At 45.5% G+C, this 17,607-nt stretch overlaps 1 protein-coding gene and 1 pseudogene across 1 annotated transcript; both read right to left on the reverse strand.

The window, feature by feature from the left end:
• Positions 1 to 5,094: 5,094 nt before the first annotated feature.
• Positions 5,095 to 7,907, reverse strand: LOC123087517 (cysteine-rich receptor-like protein kinase 10; annotated as a pseudogene).
• Positions 7,908 to 9,542: 1,635 nt separating this feature from the next.
• LOC123087516 (cysteine-rich receptor-like protein kinase 10) lies at positions 9,543 to 12,860 on the reverse strand. Its single transcript, XM_044509547.1, has 7 exons — positions 11,950 to 12,860; positions 11,754 to 11,843; positions 11,505 to 11,644; positions 10,748 to 10,958; positions 10,350 to 10,590; positions 10,104 to 10,254; positions 9,543 to 10,018 (listed from the first exon to the last, which is right to left on the reverse strand). The coding sequence occupies exons 1-7, from the start codon at positions 12,752 to 12,754 to the stop codon at positions 9,716 to 9,718; spliced, it is 1,941 nt and encodes a 646-aa protein (XP_044365482.1). The 5' UTR covers positions 12,755 to 12,860; the 3' UTR covers positions 9,543 to 9,715.
• Between the last annotated feature and the right edge of the window lie 4,747 nt (positions 12,861 to 17,607).

Below are 17,607 nucleotides of genomic sequence, written 5' to 3' on the forward strand. Positions count from 1 at the left end.
ACACTTTTCCCCTTTTCTGATAAGCATACTTGTGCGTCCACGAGAAGCAAGTATGCACTTCTTGTGCATGCACGTATTTTTTCCCAAGAAGCACAATTGTGTTTATAGCCGGAAGCAAAACTATGCTTCTCGTGAAATCACATATTTTTCCCTTTTCGATAAGCACTATTATTTCCGCGAAAGCAAATCAGTACCTTCATAAAAAAATGTGCTTCTCATGAAAGCACATGTTTTTTTTTCGAGAAGCACAATTGTGCCCTGAGAAACTAAAATATGTGCCTCCACGAGAAGCAAATTTGTGCTTCTCGTAGAAGCACAACTGCATCTCGTGCAAGCGCAAATTTGTTTCTTTTTTTTCCTGAGAAGCACAACTATGCTTCTCGCGGAAAAAAATCTGTGGTTTCACAATAAGCGAATTTGTTTCTTGTGGTAGTACAGATTGTTTTTCCTTTCCAAGAAGCATAGCCATGCTTCGCAAAAAAAATCTCTCTCCAAAACTTAGAAAAAACCAGGCAAAACATGAAAAGCAAAAAAAAAACAAAGAACATCATCTAAAACACGAAAACTCTTACTTTTTTAAAAACAAAATCTAGAAGAAATGCTCAGCACACGACATGTGACGTCTGCTGGGTGCACCACTTGGCGTGCTCCAAGGTCACAAAATTGACCCTTGCGGGAGCTCCCCAAGCGACAACCTTTAGTTAGTTGGTCCGATGGTTGTGATGGCAGACATCAAACACTCGACGCGACACACAGGGACGGATGCATTGGGCCGGCCCAGTAAGCGTTACTGTAGTGACGACGCCCTGTATAGAACACACGGTTTTTTTTTTGTAGAAATCAATGCAGTATAGCAGTCGGTTTATTATAGCGATCTGGTTTTTTGGTCAAATTTTTTCTTTCATATATTTTTTCGTACTATAAATGTTTTTATATTATATAGTGAAGATCAATTCACATACACAATGAACATTGTTTTAATATATGTTGATTTTTAATATGGTGAATTTTTTTGTAATGTGTTGAATATTTTTTCCAAGATAGGTTGATTTTTTTTAATAATGATGGATATTTTTATAATGTATGGTGAACTTTTTGTAATATATGGTGGACATTTTCTTAATATACGATGAACATTTGTATAATACACGGTGAAGCTTTTTCCAAAATATTGTGAACTTATTTTAAATAGACACTGAACCATTTTATTAAAACACAGATTGAACCTCTTTTGTAATATATGGTGACAATTAATGAACTGTTCATTGTGTAATAAAAAACTAACCAAACAAACAAATGTTCATCATGTATTAACAAATAATTGTGTAATCGAAGACCAGACAAAAAATTGTTCTCCATATATTAAAGAAAGAAAAAGGAAAACTAAAAACTGGAAAGAAAAACCCATAAAAACATGAAAGAACCAGAAAGGAAAAGGACAAAACAATAAGCAACAGAAAAAACGAAGAAGTGAACGCGCTGCTGCTGAACACTAACGTATGGTGAACATTGATGTAAAAAAACGTACGGTGAACATTGATGTAAAACAACATATGATGAACATTAATTCACATACGCACTGAACATTGTTTTAGTGTACGGTGAATGTTTTCTTAATATGGTGAACTTTTTTTCATATAGGTTGAACATTTTTCTAATGTAAGATGAATATTTTTTGTAATGCACGGTGAACTTTTGGTAATATATGGTGGGTTTTTTTAAATATATGATGAACATTTGTATAATACATTGTGAACCTTTTTTTGCCAAACATAGTGAGCTTACTTTAAATATACTCTAAAGTATTTTTCTTAAAATACAGATTGAACCTTTTTGTAATATAGGTGACCATTAATGAACTGGTCATTGTGTAGTAAAAAACAAACAAACAAATGTTCATCATGTATTAACAAACAATTGTGTGATAAAATACCAAACAAACAATTGTTCTCAATGTATCAATGAAAGAAGAAGGAAAATAAGCGAAAACTGGAAATAAAGACCCCAAAAAACATGAAAGAACCAGAAAGCAAAACTGGAAAGGAAAAAACAAAACAAAAAGCAATAGAAAAACCGAAGTAGCGAATGAACGAGCATGAGGCCTTGTACAAAGAAAGGTGCTTAAGAAGATGTTTAGCAAAATAAAACGAGTTTTTTTAAGCACCGGTGTTTATTTCTACAGGACAGACGCTTAATTAAGCGTCTACCATCCACAAATAAGCACCGGTGTTTAGAGAAAAACTGGTTTATTTCTCTAAGCACCTACCACAAACACCTTGCATTGTACACGGCCTCACGTGCTGCCGCGAACTGGGCCATCCTGCCCGCGGGTGCTTACTTAAAACTCCGCCGGTGCCCCCCACCCCACCCCGCCCCAGTAAAATGAAGCAAATTCTCGAATTGGCAACCACAGTGCATGGTGGGTCATTGCCATCCAGGGCAACTCCGCCCAAGTGGCAGCAGTAGCAGAACCACAGTACCAAATCTTCAATTTGAATCCTTGAGCGTTCTGGCTTTCAGAGCTACGTATATAAGAGCACATAGGACGATGTAAAGCGTTCCGTCCAGAGCGGTTCCAGCTGCTGACCATTCTGCTCTATGGAGCGGTCCACACCAAGGGAACAGCGGTGGACGGTTGGTTTAAAATGTGTGGCATTCTGATATGTGGAGTAATATCAGACCACATCATCTCACACCTGGCTTTGAAAGGTATATATGCAGACATTCAGCACGTGCTCGCGCTGCCGGGGGCGGGGGCGGCTGGGGCGAACCCTAGCCGCCGCCGCCTCCGAACCACCCCGACCCACCCTTCCCAGCCGCCGCCGGAGGAAGCCGCCAAGCAAAGCTTGTCCGACGGACGGCGGTGGCGGGCTGGCCCTTCATCCTGGGGGCGGACTCGGGCTGCGCCGCGACGAAGACCCTGGGTGCCAGGCGTGGCGGCGGAGACAGGAAGCTGTAGCGGCGGCTCTAGGGCTTTTCGGCGGGGCTGTGCCTCCATGGCTGCGGGGCAGCGTGGTGGCCAGCCATGGTGCGCGGTGGCGGTGGATCTGGGCGCCCCCTTCCCAAATTCGCCTGGCTGCGTGTGCAAGGTGGTTCTCCACTCCGGTGAATGGAGGTGGTCGTCGGCGCGGCGGGCGCGTCGGATCTGAGTGTGGCCAGGTCTATGGCCGGTGTTGTCGCGGTCGGCTTGTTTAGCTGCTGGTGCGCACGGGTGGTGGGTTCTAGCGCCAGATCTGGCCACTGTCGCCCGGCCCTGATCGGTGGGCTTCTCTCTTGCAGGTTCTTGATGGTGCCGGCGTGGTTGCTGGGACCTTGGCCGAGGTTGAAGCTGGTGGAGGTGATCCAGATTGGGGGAAACCCCATGGTCGGCCCCGGCCAGCCGCGCCGCCGCCGACGGTCAAGGGCGCCACTTTTCTTCTTGGAGACGTCGGTCTATGTCTGCTCCTTCATTTCCCCCATCTCTGCCTCTCGGGTGAAAACCCTAACTTCGGTGGGCGGCGGCGGCGTCCTTGATGCCGTGACCTTCCTGAAGGCGTCGCCTTGAGGGTTGAGTGGTGGTGGGCACTGTGTGGGTCCTTGACGGTTGCTGGTGATGGACACTGCTTTGGGGGAAACCCTAAGATCTGGTTCCAGATCGGATGATGGCAGTATTGCGGTGTCGTTTCTCTCCTGTGAGCATCATTTGTGGAGCAGCGTTGAAAGACACGGGCAGGAGGTGGAGCGGCTCCGTCTTGCACGGAGCTTCGGTGGAGCTGTCAAGTCATGCATGGCCGACATGTTCTACACTTAGTCATGTCTGGTTGGCAGGTGCTACGCACGGCAGATCTTTCAGAGTCTTCGCATCTGGACGGACGAGCGCAGGGCGGTAGCGCCGTTGTGCGCCATGGTGGCGTTGACAGATGTCCGGATTGGCAAGGATGATGCGGATCTATCTCCTTAAGATGGGTCAGTGGTCCGATGAAGATGGCGGCTTCTAAAACGGGTGCATGTGGTGTGCGCTATAGGTCTGTTGCACCGGTTGTTGGTCCCGATACATTATGTGCATGAATCAGCGACGACACTGGTTTTAAAGATGGGGAGTGAGAGCACTCCTCAGTATTGAATTTTTAGGTGTGAGTGATGGCTTCGGATGATTTGATGTATGTTCTTATCAGATATTTGTGGAATAATTAATAAAGATGGTTGTATGCATCGATTGATGCAGAGGCCGGGGGCTTTAACCTCCTTTCCGAGGAAAAAACATGCAAACATGCCGTACGTGCTATATAGTGGTTTCGACCCAAGACCAGTTAATTGGTAGTCAGTCTTCTAGTCATGACAGCGGCCAGCCCATGAGTCAAGGTCAGTCTAGACATCCATCAGTGTAGTGCACTATGCCAGCAGTGCAGTCCAGCGCAGGCTTATTTGAGCTGTGTGGTGCTCTGTCAACCAAGATTTTTGCAAAATTGCCTAAGTCCTTTGGAATAAGCCAATGCATTGATGGGATTTAGCTTGGTTAAGGGCCATTTAGGAAAAATTATACGCATGGAATGGATGTTGTCAAGCAAATCAGTTCCAGCATGTCAACTTGTCAATTGGTATCTTACCGCACGGAGTGCTTGTTTATGGAAGCTAGCTTTCGGAAAACTTGGATGTCACCACGCGTGGATGCAGTGCATGTTGGATCAACTTGCAACGTTAGGTGAGGGCTAGATAAGCTTGTCATTTCGCAAGACATGCATTATTGCCGCGTGCGTGCATGGGACAAGAATATAGAGGACAAACAGAGACATTGTTTGGATAATTTCTCAATATCAGGCCTCCATGGCTCCATGGATCCATTAGCCACATTGTTTTGAAACATTAAAACTACTACCTCCGTCTAGGTGAATAAGTCATTCACGTAGTTCTAGGTCATCGATTTGAGGAATTAAATATGTATTATATGTCATGAAAAATATATCACTAGATTTCTACACGGATGTAGTTTCTAAATATATATTTTTTTGTCATATATAATACATATTTAGATAGTTAAATCGTCGACATAGAACTACGCGAATGACTTATTGACCGAGACGGAGGTAGTACTAAACATCCATTCCCACCAAAGTGTACATACTGTCATTTCAGAATCGGTAAAATAAACATGGGTTTGACTAAGACATTCATAGACACCAAAGTACACTACAATTAAGAACTTATGCACTACATATACGGCATAGAGCTTAGGGAAAATAGTGGCTACACCCCAGCACACTACACCCCCGCTACACTGTATAATATCAAAGTAAAAATAATATTGATACGAAGATAAACTATCTAGGAGTTATCGTAGATATAGTCACATCATTAAAACTACAAGACTTAGCAGCAGCGGATGCTTCTTTGTTGCCTACACTTATACTGTAATATGCTGGGTGCTTAGGCTTATTTAAGATCATAGTCTTGTTGCTTAGCATTGCAACAACATCTAACATGGTCGGCCGATCAATTGCACCTTCTTGTACACACAACAATGCAATGTTAATGGACCTCATCATTTCTGACGAATCACCGTTGGGAATCAATGCCGCATCAACGAGTTCGATCCATCTTTCCTCTTCAAATAACTGCCAAGCCTACTTTAAATTTCATTCATCAAATAATTAGGTAGGAAACATAATAAACAAATAATATTATATTGTTATGTGATTGTGTAAATATGCACTCACATATCCAATGAGGTTAATGAAAGCTCCACACTCATGGGAATTCTTCTTCCCGCTAATGATCTCAAGAACTAAAACACCAAAGCTGAATACATCCGATTTGACAGAGAAGAGGCCATGGGAAGCATACTCGGGTGCCATGTAGCCACTAAAACAAAGCAAGAGTGTATGTCCAATTACTATATGGTTGAGTTATAATAAAAATATTCATACATGGAGTAATTCAGAGGAAACTTACTATGTACCAACCACCTTTCTTGTTTTATTTCCTTCATTGTTATTTGAGCTAAATATTTTTGCTAGTCCAAAATCTGAAATTTTAGCATTCATTGTGCTATCCAAAAGAATGTTGCTTGGTTTAAGATCCCGATGTATAACACGCAACCTAGAGTGCTTATGTAGGTAAAGAAGTCCTTCTGCTATTCCTACAATTATTGCGAGACGTTTCTCCCAATCCAGTAGAACTTTTCTATCTTCATCTGTATGTGAATTAAATGTTAGCACAGAAGCGGAAAAAACATCTAAAGCATAATTTTAGTCTGAAAATGCAAATATATATTTACCAAAGATGAAGAAGTCCAAGCTTTTGTTTGGCAAATATTCGTAGACCAGTACTTTCTCTTCTCCTTGAGAGCAACATCCCATGAGCCTAACCAAATTTCTGTGTTGAAGTTTGGCTATGAGCTCAACTTCATTTTTGAACTCTATGAAACCTTGATCTGAATCGGAATCAAGTCTCTTAACTGCTATCTCTATTCCCTCAGGAAAGTAGCCCTGGGAAAAATAAATATTTTGTATCAATATGCAACATTTAATCTGGGTTTCTTTTATGATGCACAAATAAATTAGTGTTTCCCTAGTGCCGAGTAAAAGCACATTTACACCACCTCGGATCAATATTCTTCCTCTTATAGTCGTTTTGTATTGGTGTGCATTTTGTATTGCCTTGCCTAGAAAACATGGAGCGCAGAATGCATGGTGTTATATATTACCTTATAAACTGGGCCAAATCCACCTTCGCCAAGTTTGTTTTCCTCGGAGAAGTTACTTGTAGCCTCTAATATCTGATGAAACTCATATACTGAAAATTCAGACAACTCTGCTTCCATTTCCCAAACTAGTTCATCTCCTTGAAACTGGTGAGTACCTTTTTCCTGTAAGGTCACTTTACCTGAAAATTGTGAACTGGCACTATCAATATCGATCGATCTCTGAAATTAGGACAGTTTTATATTTCTGTTGAGCATTTCAGTAACTAATTTACCCACCTTTTTTTGTGTGCCTTTTTCTAAGCCGACAACAGTAAACGATGAAGCAGCAGAGAGCAACCAGTGTTACAGGTGCAGCTACCGATAAGGCTATTACCCAAGGTCTGATTCCATGTCCTTCATAATTAAACATCCATGAACGAATTAATTAGCATAAGTAATTCATAATAACATTCCAACTAATTAATCAAGAGTACGGCATATATATTTGAATTGTTTGCATGCATGCGCGGAGAAAGAAATGGAATCTTATGGATCGTCGGCATGTATATCTTGCCTGTGGGGGCCGGTGCCGGTGCCGGAGCCATGGATGATGGAGATGAAAATGGAATCCGCCGCGTGTTTTTGTCGTCGTAGAACATAAAGGCCTCGAACCTGATGTTGCAGCGGAGCACGAAGATCCGTCCTCCCATGCGCACGGAGTTGGTGGCGTTGACCGTGCCGACGAGCCGCCGGAGGCATGCCAGGCAGTCACGGGCGGACAGGTCCGGCGTGCATTGCGCCAGGGAGTAGAGCGTCGGCGCCGCCAATGGAGTCCATGAAGGCCGTGGCGAACCCCCTGGCCGAGGCGGCCGCGTCCCGTGCCGTCTCGTTGAGGAGCTCGCGGACGGCAGTCGCGATGACGCGGGCGTTGCCGGGGAGGTTCACCGGGTTCCAGTACTGGAAGAAGGTGCCGTTCCCGGTGACACTTGATGCCTGGCCGAGGAAGCCGGCGTCGCCGGAGAAGCCCAGGATGCAGCCTGGTTGGAGGGCGTTCACCTCGTCGTAGTTGGTGGCGGCGAGCACGGAGAGGCTGGACTGGAAGGTGGTGTTGGCCGTGTAGTTCCGGCCGCTGCCGCAGGTGATCCCGATCGCCGTTGCCGACGCCGGCATGAGGAGGAGGAGCAGCAGCAGCACGCCCTCCATGCTGCTAACCGTACGTTACGTGTGCCTCTTTGTGTTTGTGGTTGCTTATTTCACTTGGAAAATGCAGAGGAAGACAGCAAGTGTAGGTGATTATTTATCTGCCGGCTGGTCTTTCTCGGAGTCAACAACGAACGTTGCAACAAATCAGCCTTCTTCCTGCCCAAATTGTTTTTTGTTTGTCGTTGCTTTCACTTGAAAAAATGCAAAGAAATTTCGATTATCTATATATTTCCCGGTCCTTGTCCGATATGATTGTCAATAACTAATAACGACCGTGTTTGGCATTCTGTGGAAAAGAAATGTTGCTTTCAGGTCGCCTTGGAAATTACTTGTAAGAATTTGAAGAAAGTGTATGCAGTCTGCTGGGCGTTGCTTTCAAAAGGCCCCTTTGCAGAAGAAGAGAAGTTGATTTTTGACCATGGCAAATCAAACTTTTTTACGGCAATATGGATAGCTAGGCATATAAATCCGACGTCACTACAAATTTAGTGTCAAATTTTTTATCATGGCAAATCAATCGTTCTTTCTGGCAATTTGTGTTTGCAGAGGATGGCAAGTCTAGTTGGCAAGCATGGCAAATCCGGCTCACTTCATTTTCGTGCGAGGAAATTGCTGTAAACTAAAATTACCATCCGCAAGCCAATTAAATTTGCCAGAAAAAATATTCGATTTGTCATGCTTAAAAATTCTACGTTAGATTTTTAGCATTACTGTATTAATATATTATTACTATCTTTGTATCAAAATATAAGATGGTTTTGTAGGCTAAACATACGGAGGGAGTTCATATGATGAAGCCTAATTTCTCAAAAAGCAAGACTGAAGTTGATAGGTTTATGGTTGAAAGTCACTCAACTCTAGTCTAGGTTTGGCGGGGACGACCTATTTTTAAAAGTTAGCTTACATAATGTATTGCAAAAGGAAAAAGCTTATCTGGTCCTCACCTAACGTTGCAAGTTGATCCAACGTGCACTGCATCCACGCACGGTGACAGCAATGTTTTTCAAAGTTAGCTTACATAAACAAGCATAAATTAGAAACTAGGAGATGCCAATTGACAAGTTGACATGCTGGAAACTGCGGCGCTACCACTGATTTGCCCCATGACATGCATGGGCGGCCAACTAGTGATGAGTATAATACTATGTCTATATGTGAAAAAAAGGACACCAAGATCAGGTGGACTGACTCGAGTAGCTATGCACGGGTCATGGTTGGGTCATCGTCGTTTACTGAACAAGTGGTCTGATCATCACTATGCAAACTGCTGTACGTCTGGTCTCTAGTCCACCCTCCAACTCTCCAAGGCCAGCTGAGCCGCGGGATCTTGGTGAATGGGTTAGCATAGTTTTGGGGAATTTGATGATTGATTTGTCCTTATTTTTCTTTGTAGAGTGAATTCTATTTTTACCTCCGAATTTCACGGCCGTTGACGTGAATTGCCCTGTTTTTGCCTCCATTTACTCAGGGGACGAAGGAGGCTCACGCAGTTTAGAAGCAAGCGATCAGTCGCCTCACGAAGCGTCGACCCGAACCGACACAGGGCGAGGTAGAAGAGGTCGCCGAGGATTATGGACCGGGCGCGGGCGCTGGGGGTCAATGGAAGAAACCGCCAAGACCGCCGCTCGGATAATCGGAGGAGCAGTTGGAGCACGAACGGGTCTGCTGGCGGCGAAGGTATGGAAAAACATCTCATTATGTACTCCTCCTACTTTGGAAACCCTCTTTATACTCTTTAGGTTACACAGTCTCACATTTGAAACAGCACTTAAACTAACGCACTGTACAAATTAAACTTATGTTATGTGAATACTACAACATGACGCTAAACACATAACACAAGGAAAAAAACTATCTTGGAGTTGTGACAGATATTGTCATATCCTTAATACTATCTGACTCGGGAGCACTTGACACATCTTCATTTCCAACTCTTACATTGATATATGCTGGTTGCTTAGGCTCATCCAAGATCATAGTCTCACTGCTTAGCATTGAAACAACATCTCCCATGGTTGGTCGATCAGCCGCATTCTCTTGTACACACAACAATGCTATGTTAATCCATCGCATCATCTTTGCCGCGTGACTATGGGGAACAAATGATGAATCAACGAGGTCAAACCACTTTCCATCTTCCCATAATTGCCATGCCTATTTGCAATTCCATTACACAAATTAGGTTGTGTAGGAAATGAAAAGTACAATTTTACAAGCTTAAGGTTGTGTATAAGCTCACATGTCCAAGCAGATTGATGAATTCTCCACATTCTTGCTGACCAGAATTCCGTTTTCCGCTAAGGATCTCCAAAATGATTACACCAAAGCTGAAGACATCGGATTTAATAGAGAAGATGCCCTTTGAAGCATACTCAGGGGCCATGTAGCCACTGAAATGGTATATGATACATGTCAAGACTACTTTTTTTCTAGTTGAATTGTAATATGTATAATTGCAATTGGACTTTTTATGTGAGGAACTTACTATGTGCCAATCACTCTTCTTGTAGTGTTTGCTTCAGTGTCATTTGAGCTGAATATTTTTGCTAGACCGAAATCTGAAATTTTTGGATTCATTTCACTGTCCAGGAGAATATTGCTCGGTTTAAGGTCTCGATGTATAACAAGCAACCGGGAGTGCTTATGCAGGTAAAGAAGACCATGTGCTATTCCCTCAATTATTGCTACAAGTTTTGGCCAATCCAGTAAAGGCCTTTTATTCTCATCTACACATGCAACAATTAGATATTAGTATAACAGGCTAGGATAGGATAAAGACACCTAGACAAATGAAAATAAGTTGTATTGGGATATAATTTAGCAATTCTTATCGAGCATCGAAGCGATAATTATTAAAGGAACTTAAGAAATGTAAATGCATACCAAAGATGAAGTGATCCAGGCTTTTGTTGGGCAAGTATTCATAGACCAATATTTTCTCCTCCTCTTGAGAGCAGCACCCCAAGAGCCTAACCAAATTTATGTGCTGGAGCTTGGCTATGAGCTGGAGCTCATTTTGGAACTCTATGAATCCCTGTCGTGAAAGTGAAGCAAGTCTCTTGACCGCTATCTCCAACCCATCTGGAAGCTGGCCCTGGCAAGAATGGTCTATTAAAAAAAAGGGCTTTCCCAGTGTACGTATGTGGTAATAATTCGTCCTCTCCCGTTTAGAAGTTTACTACCTCCGACCGGGTTTGCTTGCCCCTCTCGGATTTTGGGTCATAATTTGACCTTAAATTTGACTAGTGAAATATATAGTATATGTAGCAAAAATAATATCATTGGAAACTGAAGTATTTTCAATGCATATACTTGTTTTCATACAAAAATTGTAGATTAGGTTGGGAGGTATTATATACTAATATCATGCATATGATACTGATGTGTGATACTATCTTCATAATGCAAAGTATTATAGATAATCTTATTTGTTGACATGCTTGACATATAGTAACACAATATTTACTATAATATGATATATACCTATGTTACTTTAATTCTTTCTCTTCTTTAATTGTGTCACAAGAGCATGTTTGCTAGTTCCTAATACATGATACTGGCTAAGATATCATCATTATGACCAGCCTTAGGCTTCTTAGTAAGCCAGAGTCGAAGATGAAAATCCTAGTAATTAATTTACCTTGTAGACTGGGCCAAAGCCACCTTCTCCAAGTTTGTTTTCCTCTGAGAAATTACTTGTAGCCACCACTAGCTCTGCAAAGTCAAAGAAAGAGAACTCCGAGTTTTTCTCTTGCATTTTCCTCCTTGCATATCTTGATCCTAGCTTGAGCAACATCATTAGCATTAAATAACATACTCGGTAACATTATCTTAATCCGAGTAATAATTAATCATCATTCCACTAACAAAAAATAATTAGCGTAAGTACCTTTTCTCCGACGATAGTAACAGATGAAGAGGAGAAATACAGCTGCAGTTAGAGGAACTACAACTACGGGGATTACCCATAACATGCTCCCTGATTGATATCAACAATGTAAACAATAATGTTAATTACTGTAGCGACGAAGGTCCTCTGCTTAGTCACTGTATTTTACTATTTATTTGCTACTCGGAAGACTTACTCCTGCTTTTGTTCGGAGTCGGAGCTGCCGCCGGCGCCGGCGCCGGCAGACTGAGCAGTGGCTGACCAGAGTAGAACTGAAATGCGTCGTACCTGAAATAACAGCGGGTGACACCCATCTGTCCACCCATGCGCATGGACATGGTGGAGTTGACCATGCCGAGGAGACGGCGCAGGCACGCCGAGCACTCGTCGGCGGGCAGGTCCGGCGTGCACCGCGCCTGCGAGTACACCCTCGGGTACGTCGCCACGCTCTCCATGTCCATGACACCGGTGGCATACCGGCTCGGAGTCGTGACTGCCGCCTTCTCCGCAGTCGCCGCCAGCAGCTCGCGGGTGAGGCCGACGACGAGGGGGACGGCGCCGGCGCCGCCCGAGACCGAGACGTTCCTGATGCTCCAGTCCTCGAAGGGCGGCGTGTTGTCGCCGGACCCTCCCGTGGCGTTGGAGGGCGCCGCGAGGATGTTGGCGGCGGCGCCGCCGTAGGCGATGATGCAGTCCCGGTAGTTGGAGCCGGCCCTGGCGCACTGCGTCTGGTTGAGCGCCTGCTTGTCGAACCAGCTGGTGATGCAGCCGGCACAAGCGGAGCCGTCGAGGATGTCGCCGCCGCAGAGCGCGAGCGCGGAGACCACGTCGGGGGCTTGCCCGAAGGTGGCGCTGGCGAAGTGTACCGGGGAGGCGGAGGCGTTCTTGGAGAGGATGGCTCCGACGGCCTTGACGTTGTCGCAGAAGTCGTCGGCGGCCAGCAGCGACGGTGGTGTGAGTAGGAGGAGCAGGATGCTGATGAGTACGCCCATTGCCGCCATCGCCAAGGTAAGCGAACACGACTCCACTAGGTAGCTAGTAGTACAAGACTGCAGGTTCTCTCGTTTTTCTTCTGGCCACTTGGAAAAAAGAAGACTGCTAGAACGTTTTCCAAGTGCAGATACGTCATGTCAGTTGCTTTCGGAACTCGAGTACTACATTATTGTGTTTGAACAATCTATGGCACCAATAATTTCTTGAAATAATTCAATGGGTCTAGCTAGGACTCATTCGGCTTAGACTTCGTGGACGTCAGCATCCTACGTATAGGCCTGCCCCGATCGATTGATTTTCCTCTTCGTTCGTGCGAGTGTTTGTACGAGGCTTTTCTTAAATGGGCTGCTTTTCCTTTGTTTTTGTTAACATGTGATGTATTGTATGTACTTGTACACCATGTATTTAGGATCTGAGCCACGTCCTGACGTGCGTGCCACCTTTGTAGGATTTGTTGTAACGGCTCTTCCCTGTATAAATTGTAATCAGAGTGATGGAATCAATACAGAGAGAGAATTCTATCATTCAACTTAGTATCAGACTACAGAACCCCATGGCCGAGAACTCCAGCTCCCCGGCCACAAGCTCGGCCACTTCGCCGGGCGTCTTCTCCTCGTCGTCCACCAACGCCGGCACCACCGCCGCCGCCAGCACCCACTCCCCCTTCGTCTTTGGCACCTCCCCCACGTCCCACAGTGGCTCCTCCCCTTCTATCGGATCTCAATTCGCTCCTGTTTTCTCCTCTCCGGTGCCCCCGCTGTCCTTCGCCGCTGCACCTTCCCAGCACCCAATTTTCCGCTACAGTATCCAAAACCACATCAAGTTCCTCTTCAACCCCGACGAACACAACTACCACAAGTGGAAGTCATTCTTCTTCCTCGTTCTGATCCGTTACGGCGTCGCCCAGTTCATCGAACACCCCCTCCCTCCCAATGCCACTGCCCTCCAGCGCGAGCTCGACGCCCACCTCGTTCTATGGATCTACTCCACCCTTGCGGACAACCTCGTCGATCACGTCGTCGGCGCCACCACCACTTACGATCTGTGGCATCGCATCCGTGACTACTTCTTGGCGAATCGCGCGGCTCGGTATAGGATGCTGAATCGCTAATACCGCAACCTCAAATAAGGTGATCTCTCTGTTGCCGAATATGCTCACCGCATGAAACTTCTCACTGCTGGCTTGGCTGACATCGAACACGCCGTCACCGAGGTCGACCTCACCACCCAGTTTCTCCACGGCATCGACACTATCCGCGTCGTCCTGGGGGACACAGTGCCTCTCCCCCCGTTCGAAACGGTCTTCTCATGCCTGAAGCTCGCCGAGGAGAATCTCGCTCAGCGCGTGGCCGACGAGCCCGTCCCCATCCTCGCCATCACTGGGAACATCGGCCACTCCACCTCCGGCAGCTCCTCCGACCCTTGCCAGGGTGACCGCGTCGACCGCGGCAACGATCGCGCGCCTGGTTTCCCGCAGGGTCGCGGATCTGGCAACCGCCAGGATGGTGACCGCGGCGGCCGTGGTCGAGGACGTGGTCGTGGTGACCTAGGTGGCCGCGGCAACCCTCCTCCCGCGGCGTACAACCCTCCTCCCGCGGCGTACAACCCTTACATGGGGTTTTTCGCCCCCTACGTCATGGCCCTGCCCACCGCGCGGCCTGGTTGGGTTCCCCCGAACTCTACCGGCATGCTCGGTCTGCGGCCCGGCTCCCATGCTCAGGCATACCCGATGCAGCTCTCCGGATTCCACGCGCCTCCTCCTCCGCAACCGCTATCGTGGGATCACCTCGCCATGCTCCAGGCCGCCTACAGCACTCCCGGTTACCCCAACATTGGCTCCGCCCCATCCAAGTGGTACCTCGACAGCGGAGCTACCTCCCACGTCACCGACAACCCTGGTAACCTCACCTTCTCGAATTCTTCTTTAAAGCATCCTTTGTCTAGCATTCTTGTTGGCAATGGCACCCACTTACCCATTCATGCCACCGGTTCTACCACTCTCCCTCCACACAACTTTCACCTACGTGATGTTCTCTTTTCTCCTAATGTGGTCACGAGTCTTATTTCCGTCCGTCAATTCACCAAAGATAACTCCTACTCTATTGAATTTTATCTGTTTGGCTTTCTTGTGAAGGATCTTCGAACCGGGAGGGTAATCATGATCTCCGCTAGCTCCAGCGATCTCTATCCATTCTTCGGGAATAACAAGACTTGGTGCAACGCTCTCTCTGCTACCGTCTCCACCGCCGATGTGTGGCATCGTCGGCTCGGCCACCCAAGTCCTCACACCATGTCTGCATTATCTGCCCATGACTTCCTTCCTTCATGTAATAAACCAACGCACAAGCCATGTACTGCGTGCCAATTAGGACGCCAGCCACGTCTTCCTTTTTCTTCTTCTAGCATTCGTACCTATGCTCCTTTTGAGCTCATTCATTGTGATTTATGGACAAGCCCCGTTGTAAGCTTCTCTGGCTATCAATATTACTTAGTTATACTTGATGATTACACATACTTTTCTTGTTCATTTCCCCTACGCAACAAGTCGGACACCTCCTCCACTCTGCTTCACCTTTTCTCTTTTGTTCGTACTCAATACAATACCATGTAATCATCAAGGCTTTGCAATGCGACAATTCTAGGTGATGGTTTGGTGGTCTGGGAGTGAAGAATTTGGCGGTGCAAGCACTAGCACTTCGTGTGAGTCGGGAATGGCTAAGGAGAACGGACCCGAACAGACCATGGCAAGGCCTTCATCTGATGGTTGATGAGCATGCGCGTGCAGTCTTTGACAGCCTGGTGAAGATCACTGTTGGAGAGGGATCGAAAGTACTCTTCTGGAAGGATCATTGGATCCACGGAGTTGCGGCGAAAGACATTGCCCCGCTGCTCATTCAGCTAGTCAGCACAAGAGATATAAACAGGAGAACGGTGCGTGAAGTGGTCCTCGACAACGCCTGGGCGAACGATATCCATGGAGAGCTCTCGTTCTTGGGGCACATGCAAGTATACATGCTGTCCCAGGCCATTAGCACGGTGGAGAGGAACTTGGACATGCCAGATCGTTTCGAGTGGCCCTGCGATGCATTATGCAAATACACAACCAGCTCCACTTACAAGAGACTATGCATAGGCTACACCTGTTCCCCGACGGCCGGCTGCATTTGGCGAAGCTGGGCACCACTCAAGTGCAAGATCTTCATGTGGTTGGTCTGTCAGTACTGGCTGTAGACTTCCGACCGCCGCGCCCCACATGGCCTTCAAGATGCCCCATCCCCTTGCTACACTTGCCTTCAGGAGGAGGACACTGCAGATCATATACTCGCACAGTGTGTCTACACTCGCGAGGTGTGGCACTCCTGTTTCAGCTCATGGAACATCACCATACACACGCCAGACACAAACACCACGTTCTTACATTGGTGGCTAGACCAAAGGAGAAGATTCACTGGGAGGACCAAGAGAAGCGTGGACTCAATCGTTATTCTCATTGCGTGGGCGCTCTGGAAGCAACACAATGCACGAGTCTTCAATAACAGGCCGAGACAGAGATCACCACTGCATCTTAGAGATGAAATTCAAGATGAGATTGAAGATTGGAAGAAGGCCGGTGTCGGCGGTGTCGGAGCTCTAGATCCTTTTACGAGAGAGTAGTCTACGAACTCTAGGGTGTCCCATTTCGCCTTGAAACCCGACCATTCCTTCTCAAAACCATGATTTTCAACAGTGATGGTTTTGTTTCTAAGCAACATACGACGTTACTTTTGCAAAACCTCCTGGTTTTTTTACCACAATATGTAGGAATAAAATAATGTCACCATTCTAGGTTGCATGTTTTTAAGACTTCGTTTGCATTTTCTAGAGTCTAAAAACAAATAATCTCCAAGTTCAGGGTCAAGTGTTGGCCCCCGTATGTTTATAATTCCTATTATTTTACTGGACAGGCCTAAACATAGTCATTAACATAAATATGTGATTTCAAACCTATTTTACCAACCTGTTCATGTACCCTTAAATGCCTAGAAATGCACTTTATTGCTTAAATATAGCAATAAATTTTATCTAAAACATTCCTAACTTTTTCTAGAAGGAACATATTACATTGTGTTACTAATCTCAATTTTTGCCGTTTTTCTGAAACGGGGTTGTCAAATTTAAGACATGAATTGCTTTTCGAGATGTTTATCGAACAATATTCATTTTGAACTACATGTATATAAAAAAGTAAGATATAAATTCAAGAAAAACATATTTAGATAGTTATATGTACTTATTGATCCCTTCAAAACAAATAATCTTAATATTCAAAAGTTCCCTCCTGAAAATCTAATTTAACATATGCATTTTATTGCTTTTTAATTGTTTGCCAAGTGTCTTATAAAAAACATTTGCCGAAGCACCTGCTTGGCCAAGTGTTTTTTGTTTGCCGAATGTAACACTTGTCAGCTGTCATTTTTTTTTTGCCGAGTGTCTGATAAAATATATATACTCCGCAAACAGCCCGACACTCGGCAATTTTTTTAGCAACTGTATCCTTCATTAAAGATTGAGGTTTATAGGGATACATATGATATCGGACAGACTATCTACTCACACATGGTGCCCGAAAGAAAGCGAGGAAGCTGCTCGTGCGATTGCATGAGATTCTACATTATGGTTCAGATTCTCATGTACAAACTTGAGTGATCGGAACAAAGTTCTGCGGTGATTTATCTCCTGAAGGATTATAGCGCAGCGACAAGATGCATTAGCTTCAATGTTGAGTACCACCTGTGCACAATCCGTAGCAACATATACCTCCGCGAGGTTCAGGTCCAGTGCTAGAGACAAGGCCTCGTTGCATGCAGGTGCTAGAGACACT

Source organism: Triticum aestivum, chromosome 4A, assembly GCF_018294505.1.
Source record: "Triticum aestivum cultivar Chinese Spring chromosome 4A, IWGSC CS RefSeq v2.1, whole genome shotgun sequence".
In the NCBI taxonomy this organism is placed as follows: Eukaryota; Viridiplantae; Streptophyta; class Magnoliopsida; order Poales; family Poaceae; genus Triticum; species Triticum aestivum.

What these genes read in the sequence shown, in the direction of transcription:
- LOC123087516 (XM_044509547.1), bottom strand. Translation starts at nt 12,754, where the DNA reads ATGGCGGCAATGGGCGTACTCATCAGCATCCTGCTCCTCCTACTCACA. An exon ending in TTACTATCGTCGGAGAAAAG is followed by an intron (nt 11,645 to 11,753) that starts GTACTTACGCTA and finishes TGCTCAAGCTAG; the next exon opens with GATCAAGATATGCAAGGAGG. An exon ending in TCATCAATCTGCTTGGACAT is followed by an intron (nt 10,019 to 10,103) that starts GTGAGCTTATAC and finishes AATTGCAAATAG; the next exon opens with GCATGGCAATTATGGGAAGA.